At 40.1% G+C, this 23,994-nt stretch overlaps 1 protein-coding gene across 3 annotated transcripts in view; it reads left to right on the top strand.

The window, feature by feature from the left end:
• SEMA3D (semaphorin 3D) overlaps positions 1 to 21,294 on the top strand; it is a 138,491-nt gene extending 117,197 nt beyond the window's left edge. For all 3 annotated transcript variants that reach the window (XM_027733996.2, XM_027733998.2, XM_027733997.2), the window contains exons 13-18: positions 605 to 693; positions 2,488 to 2,529; positions 3,762 to 3,919; positions 5,959 to 6,023; positions 8,253 to 8,392; positions 18,139 to 21,294. In XM_027733996.2, coding sequence (XP_027589797.1) covers positions 605 to 693; positions 2,488 to 2,529; positions 3,762 to 3,919; positions 5,959 to 6,023; positions 8,253 to 8,392; positions 18,139 to 18,552 — 908 coding nt within the window. In that variant the 3' untranslated portion in view covers positions 18,553 to 21,294. The remainder of the gene's footprint in view (positions 1 to 604; positions 694 to 2,487; positions 2,530 to 3,761; positions 3,920 to 5,958; positions 6,024 to 8,252; positions 8,393 to 18,138) is intronic.
• Positions 21,295 to 23,994: the final 2,700 nt, after the last annotated feature.

Genomic DNA, 23,994 nt, shown 5'->3' with positions numbered 1-23,994 from the left:
ACAGGAATACAGGTTAAAATTTATTAATAGATTTAACTTAAAAAAAATTCTCTAGTTAACTTCAAAGAAATAATTTCTGTAATGATTAAATTAAGATTTTAATGCTTAATGGAGATCTTGTTCAAATATTTCTTTAAATTAAAAGATAAATGAAAAAAGTGCATTGCTTAACTCTTCACATTAAAATGAAACTTACTTCTGATTAAGGGGCTATACTGGAAGCAAAATAATTCTATAAAAAAGAGGAAATAATTTTTTGCCAATTTAGTTCCCTGAGCTGGCTCTTTTTGGGGTCAGATGGGCCCCAATTGCGGCTTAGGGAAATGTGCATAAAATTCTAGCTGGCAGCATGGACATGTTTGTCTGTGTTTGTGTAGCAGGAGCATTAGACCATCCCTGCCAGGAGCAGTCTTGGCTCAGCCATACAGTAAAACCATAAATGTACTGTGTAGAGCTCTGTAGATAGCAGTGGATGCAATAGGGATAGATGTTCTTTGAAAGCTACATCCCTGATGGATTAGCTTTATCCACACGGCACGAAATGGAGTGGCCCATACGTATTGAAACATGACTGTGGGTTTTACATGATGAACATTTGTTTCAGACATAGGCACAGTCCTGAAAGTTGTGAGTATCACAAAGGAGAAGTGGACTAAGGAGGAGGTGGTCCTGGAAGAGCTGCAGATATTCAAGGTAAGCATTAATAGCCACAACATCAATTAAATATTATTCAGGGGACTTTATGGCCTAAATCGGCTTTGTCTGTCTGGTTTTTTGTTTACTGGAACTAGTTCAAGTTTCCAGAGGGACACTATGTAAATTTTTAAACCCCTTGGTATTTTTGGGCAAGTCAGTTGAAAAATGTCCAAAACCAAACAGACCGTGATTTTTCAGACTTAGAGAAAAATCTCATTTATTCTTTTTTTGTTCTAGTCTGAAATCGTATTTTGAGCCCAAATGTTTTTATTAGTAGTATTTTATTTTTAATGTAAAATTTTCTATGAGCCCTAGTGATACGGGAGTATTCTAGGCACAATTATGTTTTTTTTTTTAAACAGACAAAGTTTCACAGGTGCAGAGAAAGTCTTTAACATAGCAACATTAGGAATTGAAAACATAAGGAAAATAAAGCAAAGTTAGTTTTGATTATCAATGTGCTTTAATTTGATGGTGAAGGCTGACTCAATATTTTTGACCATTTTGATTTGGTTATTGTGTAACTGGAGCCCCACTAACACCAATGCCTTCTTCATAAATGCAGCTTGTAAAAGGCCCAAGATTCTCTCTGTTGCACAGACACAGTTTCTGATTAGCTTCAGTGCTGGTGAGGGAGATGATGTCAACATGCCAATACATCAGGAAACTGGAGGCCTTTGTCTTCCCTACTGATTTTGTTTTTGATTTATCAGATTCTTCTTCATTCTTTGTGTTGCTTTCTTCTCATGCAATATAGCTGTTCTTCAGTTTTCACCTTGCTTTTCAACTTTTTGTCTGCACACATGGCATTTTGATTACTTTCTCACATCCTATGTGCTATACAGGGTCTTAGCCCAAATTTTTACCCATACTGAATAAATTAATTTAGGACTTAAAGACTTTTCCAAGTGTAAGGACAGGATCATTAACAATTATTTCAGAGTTCATTTCTCCATATGCCTTTTGATGTGCCATGTGTATAATGAAACTTTGACTGAAAGGATCTGTATGTCTTCTTCCCACTGTTTTGGACACCAATTATAAATATTACTCAGAAAATACCAAGAATACTCAGTGCCTGCCAAGTAGTCAGCAGTTCTAGTATGTGCACCGATTTGACGCATTCTTAAAACATAACATCAAGGGAAAATGTACCATATCATATTTAAAACAAAAAAGAGGTTATTTTTTTCTATTCAGCAGACATTCCTTCACATTTTTACTGGTAACATTTATAACTGTTATCTCTTTGTTTTTGAATCCAGAAAAATTGAAGGGGGTGAATGGCTGAAAAAAAAGGTGCCTTATTTCCTCAAACTGCATTAGTATTAAACAATAGGCTTAGATTAATCATCTTCTGTTTGGTGTTAGATAATACCCTGAGCTTTTTGCTGTTCTTACATCAGTCACTGGCAAAAATTTCACTGTCTCTTATGGCAGTGAAATACATCCTGGTGCAGAGGATCTGCCTATGTATCCCTTAAATGGCATCTAAGCCTTTCAAATAGTGCTTAATAAGAACTAAAGTTGATGTGACGGCTCATTGCCCAGTGTGGAATAGATAGCAAACTCTAGGAATTAAAGCCAGTTCCCTCCTTTCAGTGGGGGAAATTTATGGGAGTTCTTTTTGGAACCATGAAAGTCATGATTTTCTGTTTTTTTCTTTTTCATATTTGTTTAAACCAAGCAAACAAATCTGTAATTTTATTTACTTTTTGTACACTAAGTTCTGCTTTTTCACTAAGAACAGAGCATTTGAAAACTAATAGACCTTACCAATTTATTTTTCAGCATCCTTCATTTATCTCAACCATGGAGATTTCTCAGAAGCAGGTAATCACAAGTTTGTTTAATTACTGGAGGATATGTGGTACACTGAACACTAAACTTATTTTCAGATGACACTTGTTACCTACTGGCCAGGCTTTCCATGGATGGGTCTTAACATGTATCTGGAAGGAAGCAGATATGTTTGCACTTGTTTGCCTGCCTAATTTCATGTTTGCTTACAAACAGTAATTTGTGTACCCAAGCTGGTAATTATTCAGGGAAACAAATCTTTAGTCATATGGTAGTGGGATTTGTGAGTGAAGTCAATGCGCATTCTTTTTTCGGCCCCTAGACATGCTTGTCTCTTTACAACCTGGTAATAAACTATTATTACTATTATTGTTTTTATTTTTATTAGTAGTCGAGAGAAATCAGGGCCTCACTGTGCTAAAAGTTGTGTGCGCACAACCAGTCCTCTAAAATTGCAGCCTAAATCTGGGTGGTCCAACCCTGGCAGCGCAGGGGCCAGTCCCATTAGGGTATCTCCTGATGGGAAATGGTTTTATGGCAGCTCCAAGCTCTATGACGGCTACGTGCATGCTTGGAAAGCAGCGTGACACCAGAGCCATCCCTCCTTGCCCTGCAGCAGTGGTCAGAGCAGCTCTGGCACAACACGCCTCCCTCACATGGAAGGAGGTATTTTGCCTTTCAGGCACGCACAGCACAGCACAGCTGGGTCTCATCTCCCCTGAAAAAAGGTGGCAGGCCAGCTGGAGGTATTGCATGAGCCAGTTCCAGCTTGGACCACCCTTGTCTCAACAGGCAATCCACTCACACTTTGGGGAGAGGGGAGTAACATTATCCCCATCCTACCTAAGGATCAGAAGCAGAAGATGAGGTATTATTCACAGAAGGTCACCCCTGGTTTCCAGATTCTTAATACCATGGCTATCCAGCCCCTTGTTTTTAAATGTGTTATTAAACCATTCTTTCCATTATTTGCTTCTGATTTTTTTATTACAGCACAAATCTAAAGGTGTAAGGGTGTTGAGTGCTGGTGTCTTTCCAGGACTGCAGTCCCCTTTCCTCTCTGCTCTGTTGTGTCAGAGATGGAGGGAGACTGGCCAATTCACATTGAACCCTGAGAAACATCTTATAGTAATGGGGAATTCTCCCTTGTTTTGTAAAATCTGGGATAAGATTGAAAGTCTGCAACTGTGACAATGAAGAAGGGAACTTTTTAACCAGGCTGCTTGGAGAACACTCCTAATTAATTTGCTTTGCCTGATTTGCAGCAACAATTGTACATTGGTTCCAGGGATGGATTGGTTCAGCTCTCTTTGCACAGATGTCACACGTATGGGAAGGCTTGTGCAGACTGCTGCCTTGCCAGAGACCCATACTGTGCCTGGGATGGAAACTCTTGTTCCAGATATGCCCCCACTTCTAAAAGGTAAGAAAAAAAACTCAACATGCTGTAAAAGATCTTGCTGCTAGAAAGAACTTTAGATGTTCCAATTCATAACTTGTTGCTTTTCTTACTTAGCATGTCATTTGCCTTAAAATGTGATCATACTCTGGCCATGTTTCACATTTCTGCTCAAAGAGCTGTGAAGACAACATAGCTTTGTTTAAGTGTGTGTGACAGTAACTTGGCTACTGCAGCGAACATCATAAATCCATCACTTTCCTTTTTTTATGCTGAATGCCTTAAGGCACGAGATGCTCAGATGGAGGTCCAGGTTGTGGCTAACTCTGCCCAAGAGGCGAGAGCCTCTCTTAAGCTTCTGACTTTTTCATAGGACACCACTGTAGTTAGAAAGCAGACTTTAACATAGTATCCCAGAGTGGTCAATAATAAAATACATTTAATTCCCTGACCAAACTGAACAGTTGTATTTGTGGTCTAACCATGAGAGGGAGACAGAGATTTAAGTCCCATGATTTGACCACACTGGGAGCAGCCTTTCTACAGTGAAAGAAACTTCATCTGAATTATCTGTACCCACCAGCTGGGAGAGCACCATGGATCTGGATAGAGGAAGACCACACTGCAGGCTCTAGCAGCTCAGTGCCTAAGCTGCTGGATGCGTCTCTTGAAGTTTTTGGGAGATTTAGCTGGAACCAGAGTCCCTCACAGCCTCTTCATTCCCCTTTCAACAAAACCCTCCAGACAGTAATTCTTGCAGTGAGTGAGGTTGAAGTCTGAGCTCAGACTCTGGAATGACACTTTCTACCTTAAGGGTCACAGGGCTGGGTCCTGAGCAATTAGAAAAACCATTGAAGTTAATGACTCATAGGTTATGGTGTCAAGGAACTTTATGTGTTTTCCCTCATAGCCAAAGCAAACTAAATTCAGAGAAGCATAAATGAAAGGAGAAAAGCAAGTGTTCAGGCTCACTGCAAAGTTAGTGACACATGAGGCTTGCTGAAGGTGGGCTGAGACACAGAGATTGATGGTCCATGCTTTTTAACAGATGTGCAGTTTGGTGGGGAGGCCAAAAGTCCATGGCTCCAAAACAAAGGATGGTTGACTGGCCCTGGGAATCCTCCAGGAGATCAGTTACTTGAATATTTTCCTTCTGTGCTTCCAGCATGTCTACAGGTTTTGCACAGTGGACAGGTCAAACTTGGGAACCTGCTCTCTGTCAGAGGCATTGCTCTGCACACAGGGGGTCCCACTGCAGTTGCTTGTGAGGAAACAATCAGTTCCTTCCTGGATCTCCAATTTTCCTACTGAAAAATTAAAATGAAAACTTTTTTCGTAGCTCTTGGAAGATAAACACAATCATATACAAAAGAAGAGCTTACTTCTTTTTTTTAGTGCTATTACACTAAAATGAAAGTAAATCAGATTGAATTTAAGTAACACACAGAGATTAGCAGGCAAATTAGTTGTGGAAGGGCGTAGATCCTCTCAGACCATTGTCTTGTGTCTTTCTGTACACAAAGATGAAAGATAAACAGATTTGTAAATTGGTTTTTTTACAAAGTAAAATGACTATCCTTTTCTCTCTTCATTTTAATGATTGACTTACTAGTCAGTATTACCTTGGGCTAATCCTGAGCTCAATCTTGAATATCACCTGTTAAACCTCAAATCTTTTTCATGATCTCTAATATTAAGGATGTTTTTAGGTATTTCCAAGACAGTCCAACTAAGAGACCTATGCTCCTAAAGCAAGTTTAGACACTCTTTCTGTCACTGTATTACACACTCTTTATTTTAGGTAGATTTTTTTTCTTTTCGTTTTTCTGTTTCCCCTCCCAGTGGTTTTCCCAAATCACAGGCTCTTCTCTTGATGTCAATTGTACAAATCTCTCTAGGCCACATGCTGCTTTGAGGGTAAGGCTGGTTTTAGTTAAGACTGTAATTGTCAGCAGTAGGGTGGGAGCAATGCAAGTCCACATCTGTTGAGCTCCTCTGTATTTTGTTGTTGAATTCCAGCAATTATGTCTGAAGTGTTACAAGTTTGCATGCTCTTCCCATAGGCGAGCCAGAAGGCAGGATGTTAAGTATGGAGACCCTGTTGCACAATGTTGGGATGTGGAAGACAGTGAGTATTTTTCACCTTTCTTGCTCTTTTGTAACTTAGACAACAGAGTTTGCTATGAAGGTCTGTGTCTGTCTGCAAAAACTTGCTGAGCTCAACGGAACAGTTGCCTTTCCCACACTTCATATCCATTACCCCTCCCACAGTTAAATTTGCAGATCCAGGGCTGGTAAGCAACAGCCAGCATGGGACAGCATGCTTGCATCCCTTGTGGATCACCCTCCCTAGCACTCACACAGGGCAGGGAGATGTGCCCCTGACACCAAAACATCACACAGATCCCTAAAAGTAGCTAATGGGATGAGCGTGATGTTTCATCTAGAAACAGGACAGCTAATTCCACAAGGAAACCCACAGGGGTGAGTGGGGAACACACCATCTTCTCCCCTTCTGCCACAGACACTTGACACAGGTCCCAAGGCTCAGCTGCATCTGCCAAACCACCCCCTTCCCCTTCCCGCAGCTACTTAAATACTCCTGTTATTAACAAGAACCTACCCCCCTTCTCCCTGCTGGCTTTCCCCTCCCTTTCCCACACCCTCTTTTCAGATGCCAAAGGGTCTGACTTGCTCCTTTGGCATCTGCAGCCCTTCTCTTGCAGCGAGCACTGTCAGTATGAAACCCTGTGGTTACACGGCGAACTCTGCGGCAGCGTAAAATAAATGAATAGCATTCAAACCCAGGCATGGCTTTGTCTGGGGTTCTTCTACTGCTTATTAAAGTGAACAACCCAGACAAAACAGTATTGATTGTATCACCACGTTGAACACTGGCTTTGGGACAAGCCATTCCTTTCCATTGATCTCTGGTTATTCCATGCCGCTGCGGTGCTGGGTGCCTGCTGCAGACCTCAGTGGGAGGCAGTGCAGAAATCAGAGCTGCTTGCCATGGGATCAAAGCCTGAAGTCTGTTGCACAGTCTAGAGGGATCTGACTATACATGTGTGCTTGCAGACATAGTTAAAAAGTCAGGGTAAGATCTCATTTCCATCAAAGACAAAACTCCTGTTCATCCCAAGGGCCAGAATTTCTTCTCTTGCTTCTTGTCATGGCTGTCCAAACACTGGTATCTGAGACTGTGCAAAGCTCAAGGTTATAGAAACCCTAACAGAAATGCTGACAATGTCACGTTTTCCTGGAAGGATAAAGAGATACTGGAAGAGTTAGCTTTATTGGACAAATCTAAAAGGACTTAGCACAGAAATTGGTATTAATTCTTTGCCCAAAGTAGTACCACTAATGGCAATTTTACCCAACTGGAGATGACTCCTGTGTGCCATAAAACTGTGAAGCTGACCTGTGTCACTCCAGGCTCTTGGCTTTTTTATGCCACTTGCGATAATTAGTAACATTATGGCCCCCAAACCTATTTAAATTTAGAGCTCCAGTGTGTGAGATTCCCTCCCAGAGACTTCATTGGCTGCACGAAGTTGTTTGGCTCTACTGAAATCTCAGTGGCACAGTTAAATAATGTGCAGAGCTTGAATTTCTATAGATCTCATATAGGTACTTATTATATTGAAAGCATAATCCAAAACTGCATTCATTTTGCTCTTGAGCTAACTTTTGACTTAGGAGACACCACTGCTGTCACCTTCCTTTCTGTTATTCGCAGGGCATAAGAAACAACTTTAGTCTGATACTAAGGCGGATAAAACATAGATAAGACACAGATAAAACAGATTGAAAAGGGGAATGAAGATGCAGAGATTAGAAATTATTTGCTCAGATTTACAGAAGACAAGAAAGGAGTCCAGATCTCATGGTTCCTTCAGTGTTTGGTCTGAAACATACTACAGAGCATTTCAAATTACACTGAAGGAAGGTAAACTTCAGTTTACTTTAGCCCTGTGACTCCTTTAAAGTGCTTGGGATGAACAGACGAGACCATACAGTCTAACTTTGGCAGCTTTAGCTCAGGTTTAGCAGTTACGTTACTTTAAGGAAAAACACAGGTCAGATTTTAAATTCCTCAAAGGTGAAAGCCCCAACATTAAAATGGAGCAAGCTCATGATATAGATTTTATTGACCTCTTTAAAAACCAGTTGCACTGAAAGAAGGTTAGCAGCTGCCTCTAAATCCTCATAGTTATAGTTTAAGCTAAAAGTTAAGTTTCCTTTTGCTTTTTTATAATTCACTCACTCTTATAGCATCTGTTCTGAATCAGGCTATTTTCCCATTGCTTTAAAAAGCAGGTCAGGGTTAATCTCCTGTACCATGTTTGCTTTCCAGGCATTAGTCATGAAACTGCTGATGAAAAGGTGATTTTTGGCATTGAATTTAATTCAACTTTTCTGGAATGTATTCCTAAGTCCCAACAAGCCTCTATTAGGTGGTATATTCAGCGCTCTGGAGAAGAACATCGAGAAGAGGTAAGTTATAGTCATCAGGGCAGGTTTCCTCTACAGAGAATTCAGCTGAGCACTGAAAGCCAGGAGTTATTGGGATTAGTCATTTTACTTTTCCTTGCTTCACCTTAGGTATCACATAGCATTCTGCTATCACCATTTGGGGCATGCAGTGGGGAAAAGGGAAGCCATTTGTACGATATCAGAAGCAGATTTCTATATTTATTTCAACTTACATGCTCATTCAATTAAAAAAAAGGAAAAGGGAAGAAAATATTAATTAATGGTAAAAAGTCAGCTTGTTCAGTAATTAACACAGCTACTTCTGTAGGTAAACGTATGTTCAAAACACTATGTTTCAACAAAATCTCAGCTCCGTTTAGTGTCTAATTGCATTCCCTTGTCGTGTCAAGCAGTGTAGCTAAGAATTGCATGTATGGCTTGCTGCTTCTCTCCATCTCTCCCCAGAGAAGGAATGATCTGTGAGGTAAAAAGCTTTTTATTTGATTTCTTTTACTTGTTAGTAGAGTCTGAGAATTTTTCTTAAACAGCACTCTGCTCTGATGCAGAGATGTCAGGTTAAGGATTGCACCTTGCATCTGGAGAAGAAAGCAGGGAGACTTGTGATGGCCCTTAATTCCTTTGGGAGGCAAGTTTGGGGTCCTCACTGGTGGAGGAGCCCTGGAGAAGCCTCCAGGTCACTGCATACCCCCCTGCACAATTTCCTGATGATTTCTCTCTGAGCTAGTGAAAAAGGGGCCCTCTGACATGCCCAAAAGGTCAGTGTGCTGGGACTGGCTTGGACTGGGTTTGAGTGAGTTTCAAACCTCAGGAGTTTTCATAGCCTTTCTTTTACATGAGTGATTTTGTGTCTGAGGCCAAGTCCTGCTGTGATGGCAACCATGGCAACAGGGAAGGAGAAGGGAAATGAACTGCCCTTTCAAAGGAGCCGGTCCCAGGTGCTAGATGTGCTTTTTTGTTAAATGTTCATCTGAGACAAAAGTGAGTTTAAATGACAGCAACTATCAAACATACAACTGGTCTTCCACTCTCAATAATAATTCATCCTATGAGACTTTCTGAGTGCAGAAAATGTGCTGGTCCTTTCTAGAGGCTGGGGAGATCAGGTCAGAGCAGGTGCCTGTGAAAGCATCACCTCTGAGTGAGATGTGATTCATGGAAGTTGCCCCAAAGTTGCAACCCTAGTTATGTCTTGGCACAGAAAGCCAGAATGAAGGAATACAAGACGCTTATGATTTTGTACCAGATAAGACAAAAGAACCCACAAGGCTGTATACTGACTATAATACTGCAGTACTTTTAATTTACTCCCCTTCTCTTACACGTGTTTCGGATTGGCAAAGTTTTTTCCCTCTGCTGGGAAAAAAAAACAAACAAACCAAACTTAATTAATTTATAGGCACAGGTGCATTAAACACTAAAAGATTACTGGTTTGAAATACCATGTCTAACCTCCATTATGGCCCATACCCAACCAGAAGTGTATCAGCATTTAAAGACCTATGGGCATTCATTCTGCTGTAATGGATTTACCTTTACTGTCCTATACTGCGCTCCACTTCCCTAAGGCAGTGGTTTGTAAATGCACTTACATATTTGATCAGGGAAGCAAGTAAAGCATTTGCTTAATTCTAACCATGTGTTTAAGACTCATTTTTAAGTAAATTTAAGCAGACAGTTAACAGGGTTTTGACTTTTGGGTGGGGGCGGGGTGGGGTAGGGTTTTTTTTTGTTATTTTCTTTTCTTGTGTGTGTTTGATTTTTTTTTTTTCTGAATAGGAAGTTATGTCAAGTTTTGAGGAGACTCAAAAATTTTTTAAAATAATATTCCAACTGTACCATGTGCCTGATCTTCTCAACGAAAGCTACAAACTTTGTATAAAGCAATCAGTTCACTATGAAGAATGTAGTATTTCCATATCATAAGAAATCACACTTTCGAGACCTGAAAGCCTCTTTTTAAGGGCTGCCTCTAAGTTTTATCTGTGTCAGTTTAGGGAAAAAAATATTATCAGTTGATTTTCTCATAAATCACAGGTTCAGATAGGCTTCTGAAGGTTATGAAACCAAGCTCCAACAATCTTTCTTATTTGATTGTAGAACAAACTGCAGATCAAGCCAACTTTTGAACGAAGTTATGGCAGGCTAACATATATACCATCGCCTGAATTAAGGCTATACTTTTTTTTCCACACTTTGTATTTCCAAAAGTGTTATGGCAGTGACTTGGCCCCTTCTACTCGTTCTGATCCAAATGCCACTTACTCAGGCATGGTGATGTTCAACACTGCAGGACTGCCCAGTATGCCAAGGATGTGCACATTGAGGGGGAGTTGGGGAATGTGTGCACATGTGGGAGGGCATCTGAAGCTCCAGCAAGTGCTCAGCATTAATTTTTGCACATTAGCAGCCTTCTACAGCAGTGTTTACTGGGCTTGCTCTGTATAAACAGTCTGACGTCAGTTTGTATGAGAAAAGTAAATCTTTGCTAAAAGGCTAGATTAACCTTTGAAGCAAATTTAGAAGAAATTTTGAAGGAGAGATCTGCACAGATTTCTTACATTATAAATGGTAAAAGTAGACAAATACCTTTTTAACACATATTGTACCTAAACCCATAGCAGTGCTTCTGTGATCTAGCTGTGATAAAATAGAAGTTGGAACATGTGTTCTTCAGCTCCTTGGGGTTATTTTATTTGTTGTGGAGTGTTTATTTTTTTGGGGCTTCTTTTTCAGTCTGAAGATAACAGCCCATAGATATACATAGGCACACATTGATGATTAGAGGGTCATGTCACTTAAAGACAGTGTATAGCTGTTAGTTTTGTTTGAGTCTTGCCTGAAAATTCTCTATCATCATCATGGCTAGGCTTCACAAACGAAGATTTAGGGCCTGAAAATTCTAATAGTAACAATTTTGACCTAGGTTAGTTTCAGGGTCTTAAGAATTTGAACTCCTCAGCAAACTCAGCTTGCACATACCATTTTTAGAAGAAATAAAAGGGTTTTGTTTACTTTTTAAGATAAATATTATTCTAGAAATTACATATTTTCATATGCCTAAAGTTAAATTCCTAATTTCTTATGGGGGTGTCTAAATGACCAGGTCTGTAGAGATGCTGAACGCTCTCTCTCTTTCTATTCGATGGAATAAGGGTTAAGTGGTTAAATGTTAATCACTTGATAATTTGAGGATCTATAAATTGAGGATCTATAAACTGAGGTTTTTCTAACAACTTATCAGTGAAAATGAGTTAATTGGTATAAAAGCCTAACTGGAGGCCTTCCTAGCAAATCCAAAGATCAGAGTCATTGACTTTCTTTTCAAAGTACTTCAGTTTGACAAAAATACCATATGTGACAGAAACAGTGTGGTCATATTTAATGTATAACTTGATCTTTGCTCAACCAATGCCTTACCAGAACTTTTCCCATTACAATTATATTTTCTGCTCTCTCTCTCTCCCTTCCTGCAGCAGATTTCTCAAATAACACTGTACATTCTTTTAATGCATGTCTTTGCTGTGTAAGTTATTGTGATGACGATACCATGCTTTACAAATGACTCCATGCACCTGGAACTTAGGTTACGGACTTTTAGTTCCAGGGCTGGAACTGTAATGTCTCAGCAAGTCTTTAAACTTGGCTTTACAAATAGATGGCTTTGCACTGTCCCAGACATGCACTGCAGCTTCCTGAGGGAAGAAAAAGGGCAAAATCCAGACTGGATGGGAAGCGTTCGGCCCAGCAGGATGTCCCCGACATTTCACCCTTAAGGTCACGGTTCAGAATGTAACTTCCAGGCAGAGCAACCTGTGGGGAGGGACAGGATCTCCTGTGGTACAGAAGCTGTCACCAGGTCATTTTCCTGCCAGTGGGAGTACATTTCCCTGTAGTTTAGGGCCGTTTTAAGGTCAGGAGTCAAATATCTAGTGCTTTTGTGGTTAGTGTTGCTCACGCAATTGATCATGTTTGTTCCTGTGCGTGCAGGGTTAGTCACTGAGATGACGGAGAGTGTTTCAGTGCCTGGAGTTCATAAAAAACTCTGGGGACGTCATCTGTTCATAATGTCTTAAACTGCTGAAGCTCTCTGAAGCTTAAAACAGATACTACTTATTTCTCAAAAAAATTCCTGTGTTATTTTATGTATATAATAGGTGTCAGGACTGCAAAAACCAAGTGCATGGCTCCCTATAAAGTCATTAGTTTTGGTGCCTCACAGCTCTGAAAAACATTAGTTCCTCAGCTTTAGGCTGCATTTCACCCTGAGTGTCTTGTGGCTCCAGATCTACCAAGCTGCCACCTCCCCTGGCAGGGCACAGAACAAACCATATGGTCTAAAATGACAGAATAGGTGCAGATCACTTTTAACTCTCTTCTTTCTGCTCTAGTCATAACTGGGGGTGAAAATAAATCCACCAAAATGCGTGAGGACGTTCCAGTTTCTTCTTCAGCAGTTCTCACCCTTTCCATGTTCCTTTCCCACAGTCCAGGCTGTGTTTTCCAACTTAATGACCATCTGATGTTTTGGTAGATAGAAGACTTTGACTCACTTTTGGACAGGCCATTTTGCAAGATGCAACATTGTGACCTCGTGTCCCCATTGGAGTAAAGAGATGTTGTTTCCTCCCACATTTTAGGCAGTTCTTTCAGTTTATCCAAGATAGAAGTTTCCATATCTTTTTGTGTCTGGAGGTTTTTTGCGTCATGACAGTGACTTCCTTTGTTACAAACATCTGGTCAGCAGCATCTGGCCACAGATTCAGTGCCAGCCTTGAAATCTAAGATTTGGATGATTGCTGAGTAAGGTAGAGGGCATACAGCAAGGAATACAGTAGTACCTTCTGTCAGAGGAGGGTAATTCAGTGTTTGAATCCTTAGGTCAATGAGAAAGAGCTCAAGAGAATGGGAAAAAAAAAAAAAAAGAGATTCATTCTGCAGCCGAAGGACTACTTATAGCTCTCATGCTTTCATCCTTTTATTTTATTATATGACTCACTGGCTTTTTTTTTCTAATACCTTGAGTTTCTTAAGTAAGACTAATATTTGTTACAGTTTCATGGAAAAAGAAGTAATTCTGAACTGAGATATAGCATGTGACATTTCTAGTTTGATTTGGATATATTATGGGGGTAGGAGATTAAAGTTTAGTCTCAGAAAAAGCTTCACCTTGAAACTAATTGGAATCATGCATTTTCATAATGACATTGTACCAGCAACACGTTCTTCATTTTTCCTGAGGCTGTTGGTAAATAAAAAAAGATGTTAAAAAAAAAAAAGATAAAGAAAAAAAAATTAACTCTACAGCTGTGTTGGAGCTAAATGATTATTTTCCCATACAAAAGAAACAAAGTCATGTGTAACAGTAATGTCAGAAAAAACCCTAGAGTGATCTTTATTTCCAGTCAAATGATGAGGATGAAGAAGAGAACAATAGAAAAACAAAGATGAATGTGAATTCTCAGCAAATGTTCCTCATTTTCTTTTCTCACCCTCTCAATTTGTTCAGGGGTTGCAGCTAACCCATGATTAGTCCAGCTTTACCTCTAACATTTTTTCACATAGTGATTAATGAGGGAAGGCAGGCTTTGAAGCCACTTTCTTCTCCCAGACAGGTGCAGTGTTTTAACTGTGAAAGAGTTGACATGTGAATTATTTGTAAAGAGGGGGCTATCTAAACACATCATTAGCAAAGGACAAAAAGCATTGACCTAACCTGGTGCCACAGCACTTTCAAATCCTTAGTTGTTTTCCAACTTACTGATGGTTTAAAGATTTGCCATCATTATTGGCAATGCCTATTTTTGTCTCCATTGTTAAATTCAGGTTGTGAAAATCAATTGTTAGATTTGTCTGATATTGCCAGTATCTATGGTGTGTGCCCCAATTCAGGTAGTGTAATCTTTGACAAACTTATGTGCTTATCATGAAGGATGAAAAGTACAATTTGTTGATATGATATTGTCAAAAAATCTGTTCATACTTCTCTAAGAAAAGAAAGCTAATGGTAATCAATTGATTCATTATTTTGTGGTTTATAATGTGTTACCTATGGAACAACACTCTGTCTCTCATGTTTAAGTTTTATTATATGCTCACATTTAGGCACGTGTCAGCAAGCTTTTATGAATTAAAGCCTTTGTACTTTTGAATTGTTAAAACCTGTTTACAAATATTTTAGAAGATTTACTGATTTTGAGATGGAGGGGGATGAAACAGTGAATCCACAGCTGACCAAAACAAAATGATGTCTTTTATCTAATTAGTCTTTTCAGTCTCCTCAAAATTTAATGAAATATGTTTTACATCTATAGGTCAGCAACCAAAGACCACATTAGGAATTCAAGTGAAAGGTTAAAGATCTACTACCAAGTAATGAAATGCCAGGTGTTTATGAAACTCCAGAGCCCTGTGGGGAGAAAGTAGAGAGGAAAGACAGGAGGAGTTCTGAACCTATGGGTAAAACAACATAAACAGGATACCAAAATGAGAAGTGAGGGGGGAAAGCAGTAATGAAGTGTTGCTCAATATGTGTGAAATCAGAGCCATAATTTTATCCTGCCAGAGGATAAGAAAGGAATGAACAATGAAGGCACAGAGGAGGAGGTGACAGTCACTCTAAATCAATATCCAAGGTTAACACAGGACATTGTTTAAGAACACTGCTTCATTAAAAATAGGAGTCATGTTGGGCTGGGATTAAGGGACACAACCAATTTAGAGTGTTAGCTTTCTCTGCAGTATCCCAAGGCATATGGGGGACAGCTCCATCAGTCAACACATTTATGACTAGAAAAGTGTCGGCTGCTACACAAATGGTAAATAGTTGTGAGTAACAGGGCGCTGGACTTGGGGGTCCAACAATCTTTTCAAGTCTAGATCTGCCATTATTCTGCCTTTCTTTCACTGAAAATAGATGAGGCCCTAGTGAGGGCGCTTTGGACTGGCACCCAGCCAGCCAAAGCAGCCAGCTGGAGAATTTCCAAGTGTAGAAGGTACACAGCTGTCAAGACGCTCTAGACTACAATACTGGCAGAGCCACCAACAGGCAGATGCTACTGCTGCGATTGCATCAAGCCTCAAGCTCAAAGAGATCAGTCCTGTTTTCACTCAGACAATGTGGGAACTTGGGCTTTGCACAGTGCCTTATGAAACCCAAATGTCTGGAAGTTTGCTGCTTCCCATGCTTTTTCCTAAATTTCTCAAACTTGGGTCTTCATGTTGACATGAAGCCTGGGCAGAAGAAGGAGGGATTTCCTTGTTGTATTGCAACAGCCAGGCTTCCAAGCACTTCCACCTGGCCCCTGCTCCTGCATTTCCCTGTGAACCACAGCACCACAAGGAAACATCTGTCCTAGACATATTTCGGCCTATACCTCCTTATTTGTGGATTAATTTATACATTTTATGCTCCTGTTTTTACAGCAGAAAAGTACATTTACTTAGACTGAAGTGTCACCAGCTGACTAAATTGAGGACTAGTGCCCTATGCTATGGGTTCTACAGATGGAAGCATGACCTCTTCTAGTCTACCTCTCTGTTATCTTCTGTGCATGTGCTTCTGGCTTTACCATGATTTCTCTGGTTTAAACTCAGCGTGATAAATCAGAAGTAGCTTTTGTCATGTAGCACCTGTTGTCAGGACAATCGATTTTCCAGGAATTTCCTGAAATTTGTATGATTTCACCCTCCTGGTGCCAAGTAGGCAGACTTATATACAGTTTACAAACAACGAAATTAAAGTTCTGGGTTGACCCAAAACTGTCAACTGAAGGCAGGAACCAAAAAAATATTTGGCCACAGAAACAGGCAGTCAGAGCCATGATCTGACCAGGCTTCTTGTCTCTGCTGCAGTTGTATCAGTGGCAGTACATAGGCCTATATCCATCCATCCATCCATCCATCCATCTACCCATCCATCCATATATCTATCCATCTACTTGCACACCTACTTACCTACATACCTGTCTAATCTGTATGTTATTGAAAACTGTTAAAGCTGAAACAGTAGGAAGAAAAAGTCTTTCTCTCTGTTTCTCTCTCTGGATATATTATATCTATGTGTATTTTTTTTTTTCTCTCATATATGGTCTCTCATATATTTTAATCCTTCCAAAGTAATTGTCATAGAAACTTAGAAGAGGGTAAAGCTAAAAGCCCTAGAAGGTCAACTCATCCATCTCTTTGCTCCAAGAGACTCTATTATGATAAAGTACTTGTGAGTTAGAATCATAACAGATGGAGAATCATATGTATGTATAAATTTTTTCCCATGGAGTAGCAGAGGGAATCATGTGCAGATTTTTTACATAAAGAAACACTGTGTAGCTTACCCACTGTGAATAAATCTAATTTAGTCATCTTTATGCCTCCCTGATCTTCATCCTCTGAAGTTTGCTGGAGGGTCAGATGTGCACTCTGGGAAATTTTCCAGATTCTGTGTTGGTTCTCTCTGCCTCCACAACTCCCTTCTTAAACCCACTACTCAGTCTTGAGCTGAAGTTTTTCTCCATGCTACTGGTGCCACCAGCAGTGCTGAGGCTACCCTCCAGGTCCGTGGGTGCTGGTTGTGCTGCAGCCTCTGTGTGGCAGCAGAACACAGCACGCCTGGGAGGGAACAGCTTTGGACTAGACCGGGATCGTTTTCAAAGGAAATGCTGGTGTTGGAAATTGGGAGTTAGGGTTCTGGTTTCTGCTGCTACCTCTCTACTACTAATCTTTATATGGTCTTTGGCAAATCATTTACCTTCTATGTTTCCCAGCTGCCGAAATACTTAAGTGCCCAGTGCCCCATCCTGTTTTGTTTTTTTGTTTTGTTTTGTTTTGTTTTGCTTTGTTGTTTGTTTTTTTTTTTGGGGGGGCGTGCTATTTTTTGGCTTAGGTTTTTTTGGAAATCAATTGTAGATCACCAGATATGTAACTTACCTGACTGTTATTAGTCTTAAGGTGCACCTTATTTTTAACATATGAGATCCTGTTTTTTTTTTTTTAATATTTCCATTTGTAAATGAAATTACAGCTCCATGCTGACAGACTTCAGTTCTCACTTGCAATCTTATTCTTTTCTTTGCTTTTTTTTTTTTCTTATTTTTCTCTTATTCTTCTTTTCTTATTATTTTTCTATTATTTCTCACAGATCTTAAAAATAAAAGAACTGTACTTGGTTGTGTCCATCCAACTTCATTGCCTGTTTTAATCACAACTAAGTGAGTCAAAGCCGGGATTAACTTTCTTTTGCAAAACCTGGTTGAAGAAGATCAGAATCATAGCATTTCACTTTAAAAATCAGTAAAAGTACTCATATTCATTGTAACAGGGCCTCAGCACTCCAGATATATATAAGCATGATGGTATTTTGGGTGTATTACAGGTCCCTCAAAAGGAGCAGTTAAAAAATTAATAAAATTTGTGGCAGTACATAGCTACCCTTCCTTGGAGAATGCAGCCTTGCTCACTGCACTGTGGTGTGATGAGTATTACTGTCTGTCCTGTCAGCTGTACAGCATATGTCTTTTGCTACTGCATGCTGAATGTCCATGATCCAGATGCTATAGTTAGGAACAGAACTCAGACCTTGAAAGGAACTCCTGGTGTCTGTCCCAGCTGCACAGGTCTGTGAGGTACTGGCACCTTAGGGACAGGCCATGCTGTGTGCCAGATGAGCCTTCCCTCCCTCTCAGCATAGTGATGACATTCTTGTTTTGACAATGATGCTCATCTATTGTGCTCTTTTCTGTCCAACCCCACAGCTGAAGGCTGATGAAAGGATCATTAAAACAGAGCACGGGCTGCTGATCCGCAGCTTGCAAAGAAGGGATGCTGGAGCCTATTTTTGCAAAGCCCAGGAGCACACCTTCATCCATACCATCGTGAAGCTGAATCTAAATGTCATTGAGAATGGACAAATGGAAAGCACTCAGAAAACTGAGGATGAGGAGGGCCGGGTGAGGGATTTGCTGACGGAGTCCCGGCTGAGGTACAAGGACTACATCCAGCTCGTCAGCAGCCCCAGCTTCAGCCTGGATGAATACTGTGAACAGATGTGGCACCGGGAAAAGCGGCGGCAGCGGAACAAAGGTGGTGCCAAATGGAAGCATGTGCAGGAGATGAAAAAAAAGCGAAACCGAAGGCACCATGAGCCAGCCAGGCCACCATCGACGTAGTTTGTAAATGCTATTTAAAGAAAGGACATTTTCCGTGAGAAAAAAAATACTGTGTTCTGGTTTTGTGCATCTTGCCTATGAATTAGTACCGCTTATTGAAATCAGAAAACTTGCCACCACTATTAATCTGTGTGAGACTGTACAATGGGATTCAGTACCAAATGAGATGTTCCTTATTGGAGTACCACACACCAGGCAATAATTTCAAATGTATTCATTAGAAAAGATGTACACTTTTAGCTAATTCCTGGGTAGCCTGAGGCTGCGTGAGCTGTGTTCTGTACTTCCTGCATAATTTTCACATAGGATTTAGTGTCTGTGTTCTCATGTTAATATTTGCTGCCACGTTCCACCCCAGAGGTGGCTGCATTTCAGGGGAGGGCAGATGTATTTCCAGTCCTTTGGCATCTTTCTAAATAAGAAGCATGGTAGAAATGTGTGACAGATCTGCAAAAATACCCTCTAATTTACCCACTGGGCTTCTATACAGGCACATGGGTGAGCTTTGCTAGCACAGAGGCACAGCAAAAAATCAAATTAAGTTTTGGCTTAGGGACAGTATTCATTCTCCCCATAAAAAAGTGAAAGCATAATCATGGTTTAAGAGAGGGGAATTATTGAGCATTACTCATTAGAGTTTGAGTAGCCACCAGTTTGCAGTCCATCTGCTGAAATGAAATGTTGACTCTAATTGAAATTGCCACCGAGATGTTTGGGAGTAAATTTCCTAAGTGGTCCATGGGAGGTATGTGCACAAATCCTATTAACAGATAATGGGATTCCTGCCTACACCTCTCCTATGTCTCAAAACGTCTGACTCTGACTGTTTCTCTGGCCCTTTGCTGGCTTTGTTTTATACAGAGGAAAAGAAGATTAAAAGACAACAACAAGGCTAAAATGAAAGACGATGAGGGAAAATATTTAGTTGCTGAGACCAGTGCTCTTAACACAGAGCTGACATTCCTCAGATGTGTGCATTCTTTGGGATTTTCTCTCAAAGGTCCTATGTATTTTAAGTTGAAAATTTGCATTGTTGGAATTAATACTTTTATTATAATTAAATAAGAGATGTCCATGTGTAAATAAAACTTGTAAGTTAGAAATTTGCTATATGACATAACTTCATTTGTAAATTGTTCCTTGTTCCTTGGTTTGTGTTTTGGGTTTAATAATGTAAATTTTTCCACATAAGTAAGAAACACTGGCCTCATTCTTGTCTACTTTACATCAATATGATTTCATTGATTTTATTCCTGATATGCAGCAACAAACACAAGCTCAAAATCAGGCCTACTGTCTCCTCATATGAGTCACAGCCCTCCCTCTTCCATCTAACCTCCCTCCGTTTTGCCTTTCACGCCTTTCTGAGTGTGAAATGACAAATTAGCCACTTCCTCACATGGAAGAGAGCTTTGATGGATACCAAAACGACAGACTTTACTTGTTTCTCATGCATTCTACAGAACTTGGGAGCAAAATCTGTGGGAAACCCGTGCAATTGATGTGCGCCTCATTAAGGGACCAAAACTGTTGGCTCTGAAGCCCTTGCCCATGCTGGTGTTTGTGTGCACATTCAGTCGCAGATCTATAATTGTGAAGGTCCAATTTGCATCGTTGTTCATTTCCTCTCTGTTCAAAGTCAGATATGAGTATGTGTTTGTCAGATTTCAGAAAGGAATCTCAGCTTACCCGCGTTTCTTGTAAAACCCCAAAGCTGCCTTTGCATGTGTTGTACAAAAGCCAGCGGGACCGTATGACATTAATTTTAGATGCTTTTTTAATAGGAGATGTATGGGTTAATTAGGAGATATTAGATAGCATGCATACAATGCTTTGATAGTGTAAAGCACTGAGTGCTAAATATTGTAAAATACATCTGTGGGGAGAAGGGAATTTCTCAGCACAGGACCTTTAATCAGCAGATAGACTGATGCTGAAGATACTAACCAGTTGTACAGTACTTTGAGAACATGCAGAGAACTTTTTGGTATTTTTGCTGCAAAAAAATGTAGGCCAGGCATTTCACAAGAGGCTCATCAATTTGGGTACCTTGATTTTAAGGCCAATTAAGACTACTAAAAGGAAATATGGGGGGAGTATTAAACTGCTGCATATAAAGTACAGGGATACTTAATATTCTTGGCTGTAGGGTTATGCTGTCTCTAGCCAGAACCTGCCCAGTTATTCCTTATTAGATTTTTATCAGTCCACAAAGTCCCATTTCTCTGACTTGGACATTAAGGAAATGAATGGAACCACACCAAGGCTGTGGAATAACAGGTGGGCTGCATTTTTATGCACTGGCAAAGGATCTATTCATCAGTGGTGACGTAGTACTTCAATTACTGAATGTCAGATAACTCTCATCACATTCGCCCACTTCATAAGAAAAAGCAAAGCAAGGTCTTCTATCACAGTTTTTCTCCTCCATGAAAACTAAATCATATGATTTATGTTAAGATATGATTGGGGGGTTGTATTCTACAAATGAACCTCCCCGGCTGACTTTACTAGAAGTCTGGGATGAGGGTCTCCATGCTGGGAACATTAGACTTAAATGGTTGAATTAAAATGTTATTGCTCTTAAAAAACACTTTCATTTCTTTTATTTCAAGTGTTCTTGCCATGAGATTCTTCTTAAAGAAATGACCTCATCAGTCTGGGGTACAGTGGTAGCATAAAACCCCAGGTGAGATATAAGACCTTTTCCATCATGGGAAATAAATTCAATATCCTCCAAAACAGTGTGTTGCATTGGGTTCATGCCACCCTGGGGAACATATTTAATAATCCTTCATAGATAAAAATCTGTGTTTTGATACACTGGGTAAGATGAATGCTATAGCTGGCAGGTGTAGCACATCTCATGCACAGCAGGTAGTACACATGCAAGGAGGCCAGAGGACCTTGGAGACCAAGGAATGAGAGGGATAGATTAGGAATCACTACTGAAGGTAAGGCAGGACTCAGCAATGCAAACCCAGGAGCAGGAGCAGGAGGATCATTGGGTCTTTCCCACAACCTGCAACCCCAGAGAGGTTCAGAGGATGAGCTAGAACAGAAATTGTAACAGGGGAGTATACCCCTCTTTTCAAAAAATTTATCTGTGTAATTTAGAGGCTTAACTTGAAGTCTGCTTAAATTTCAAATCAGTGATTTGGAGGTCAACTGAGCTGCTGTGAACTGTGCTATGAGCCACAACAGACCCGTAGTTAAAATGAAACTGAACCATGCCACCTCCTTCAAGAGCTCCATAAAAATTTAGGTTCAATAAATTTTTGGTCCAGAGTGGAAAAAAGTTGCCTCCACCTTAATAACTGTAGGTTTTAAAGAGATCCCTTAGCTCATTGATCCAAATGTCATGAGGTTCAACAAGTCCAAGTGCTGGATCTTACACTTTGTCCACAACAACCTCATGCAGTGCTACAGGTTGGAGTCAGAGTGGATGGAAAGCAGCCCAGTGGAAAAGGAGCTGGGGGTGCTGGTTGACAGCCAGCTGAACACGAGCCAGAGTGTACCAAAGTGGCCAAGAGGGTTGGTGGCATCCTGGAATGCATCAGGAATAGAATAGCCAGCAGGACTAGGAAGTGATTCTTCCCCTGTACTCAGCAGTGGTGAGGCCACACCTCAAGTACTATGTCCAGGTCTGGGCTCCTCAGCTTTAAAAAGGACATGGAGTGTGTCCAGCGAGTAGCAACAAGGTTCATGAAAGGACTAGAGAACATGTCTTAGGAGGAATGGCTGAGGGAGCTGGGTTGGTTTAGTCTTGAGGAGACTCAGGGGGACCTCATTGCTCTCTACATCTCCCTAAAAGGAGATTGTGGTGAGGTGGGGGCTGCTCTCCTCTACCATGCCTGCAGCGAGAGGACAAGAGGAAAAGGCCTTAAAGTGAGACAAGGGAGATTCAGATTAGATATTAGAAAAAGATTTTTCACTGTTAGGGTGGTCAGGCATTTGAATCTGTTGCCCGGGGTGGTGGTGGCGTCACCAGCCCTGGAGGTGTTTAAGAAGTGTCTGGATCTGACACTAGGTGGTCTGGTTTAGTGGTTTAGGGGTTACAGGGGTAGTGCTGGATTGGATTGTATGATATTAAAGGTCTCTTCCAACCTTGATGATTCTATGATTCTATTCTATGATTCTGTGTGATACAACATATATATTTATTTTGACATGAATTCAGCCAGGGGTACAATTATCAATACATTATCAAAACCTTTCCACTGACTCTACTTCAGAACAGGTCAGTGCTGGGCCGAACTGAAGTGGTTTCAAACAGATTCTTAGAATAACTGACACCATGTGACTGTACTTATAAAAATGCTGAAAACTGACCTAAAGCTTTAAAGCCCAACAGGGCTCTAAACTTTGCAGAGATCTTGCAGTCAGTTAAAATAAAACAGAAAATGGGATTAGCAGAATAGGGAATAAAGTATTAACAGTTATTGTGATAAACTAGTTCCGTTACTGGAAACCGTTCCAGCAACAGCTGTGAATGTGTGTTCATGCCATAAGCAAATACTTTTCCCTCCAAGTGGTTAAAAACTTACATTGCTTGAGGTATTTATAAACCTGAATGCTTTCCAGTTTGTACGAAGATTTTGGACCTGGTTCTTAGGTCATCCATAATGAACTAATTATACTAAATGCAACAGATTTCCCCTGGTTCATGTGCTTTTGAGATCAGAAGATCCCTATGGTTCAAATGCTATGAACCTTTTAATCTAACCACTATGGGTATTGATTTTCATTTAACATTTCAGATAATGAATAATTATTTGTCATTATTACTCATTAATCATGTAATGACCCTGTGTCTTATAATACTGTCTCAATATTTAATAACAATTAAGGGTAGTTGAGTTTGCTAACATTTTGTCATACCAGCATATATGTATAGAAGCGCAATACCAATGTTTTATTTTATGTTCATTTGGTAAGAGAGGTTAATTTGCAAAAGGCAAATGTGAGTTTAAAAGTCAAGGTTCAGCTCAGCTTCCATTGACAGCAGAGATTAAAATCCTTCTGGAACTGAACTGAAGCCTAGGTACACTATTATCTATTTATAGTCTGATAGTCAAACACCCAAATCTATGTGTTGCTCTGTGGAGTGTTTTGACCTGGTTCTTCTTGCATACAGTTATAGATGAGACATGGAGGTCTAAGGAATTACATCTGCATGAATGGAAAACTAAGCCCACATGTCTCTCTAATATATTCTGTTACATTTTATAAACTTTAAATGGCCTCTATTGTAATATTTTACCATAGTGTTGCTAATATTACCCTGAACTAGGCTTCTGTCATTAGCTGAAGTGTGACATTCTTTGCAGCTGCAATCCAGATTTCAAGGTCTGTAAAGTAAGTTCATTACAGTAGAAAAAAAATCAAGTCATGTGAAATGTGCTTAATTATAAATTCTACAAAAGAGATTTGTAAGGTTCT

The sequence above is a fragment of the Pipra filicauda genome, unplaced genomic scaffold (assembly GCF_003945595.2).
Source record: "Pipra filicauda isolate LSUMZ 115617 unplaced genomic scaffold, ASM394559v2 scaffold101_size5749837_pilon, whole genome shotgun sequence".
Classification (NCBI taxonomy): domain Eukaryota; kingdom Metazoa; phylum Chordata; class Aves; order Passeriformes; family Pipridae; genus Pipra; species Pipra filicauda.
Note: the sequence above shows the minus strand (reverse complement) of the source record. Positions and strands in the feature narration are given on the sequence as shown.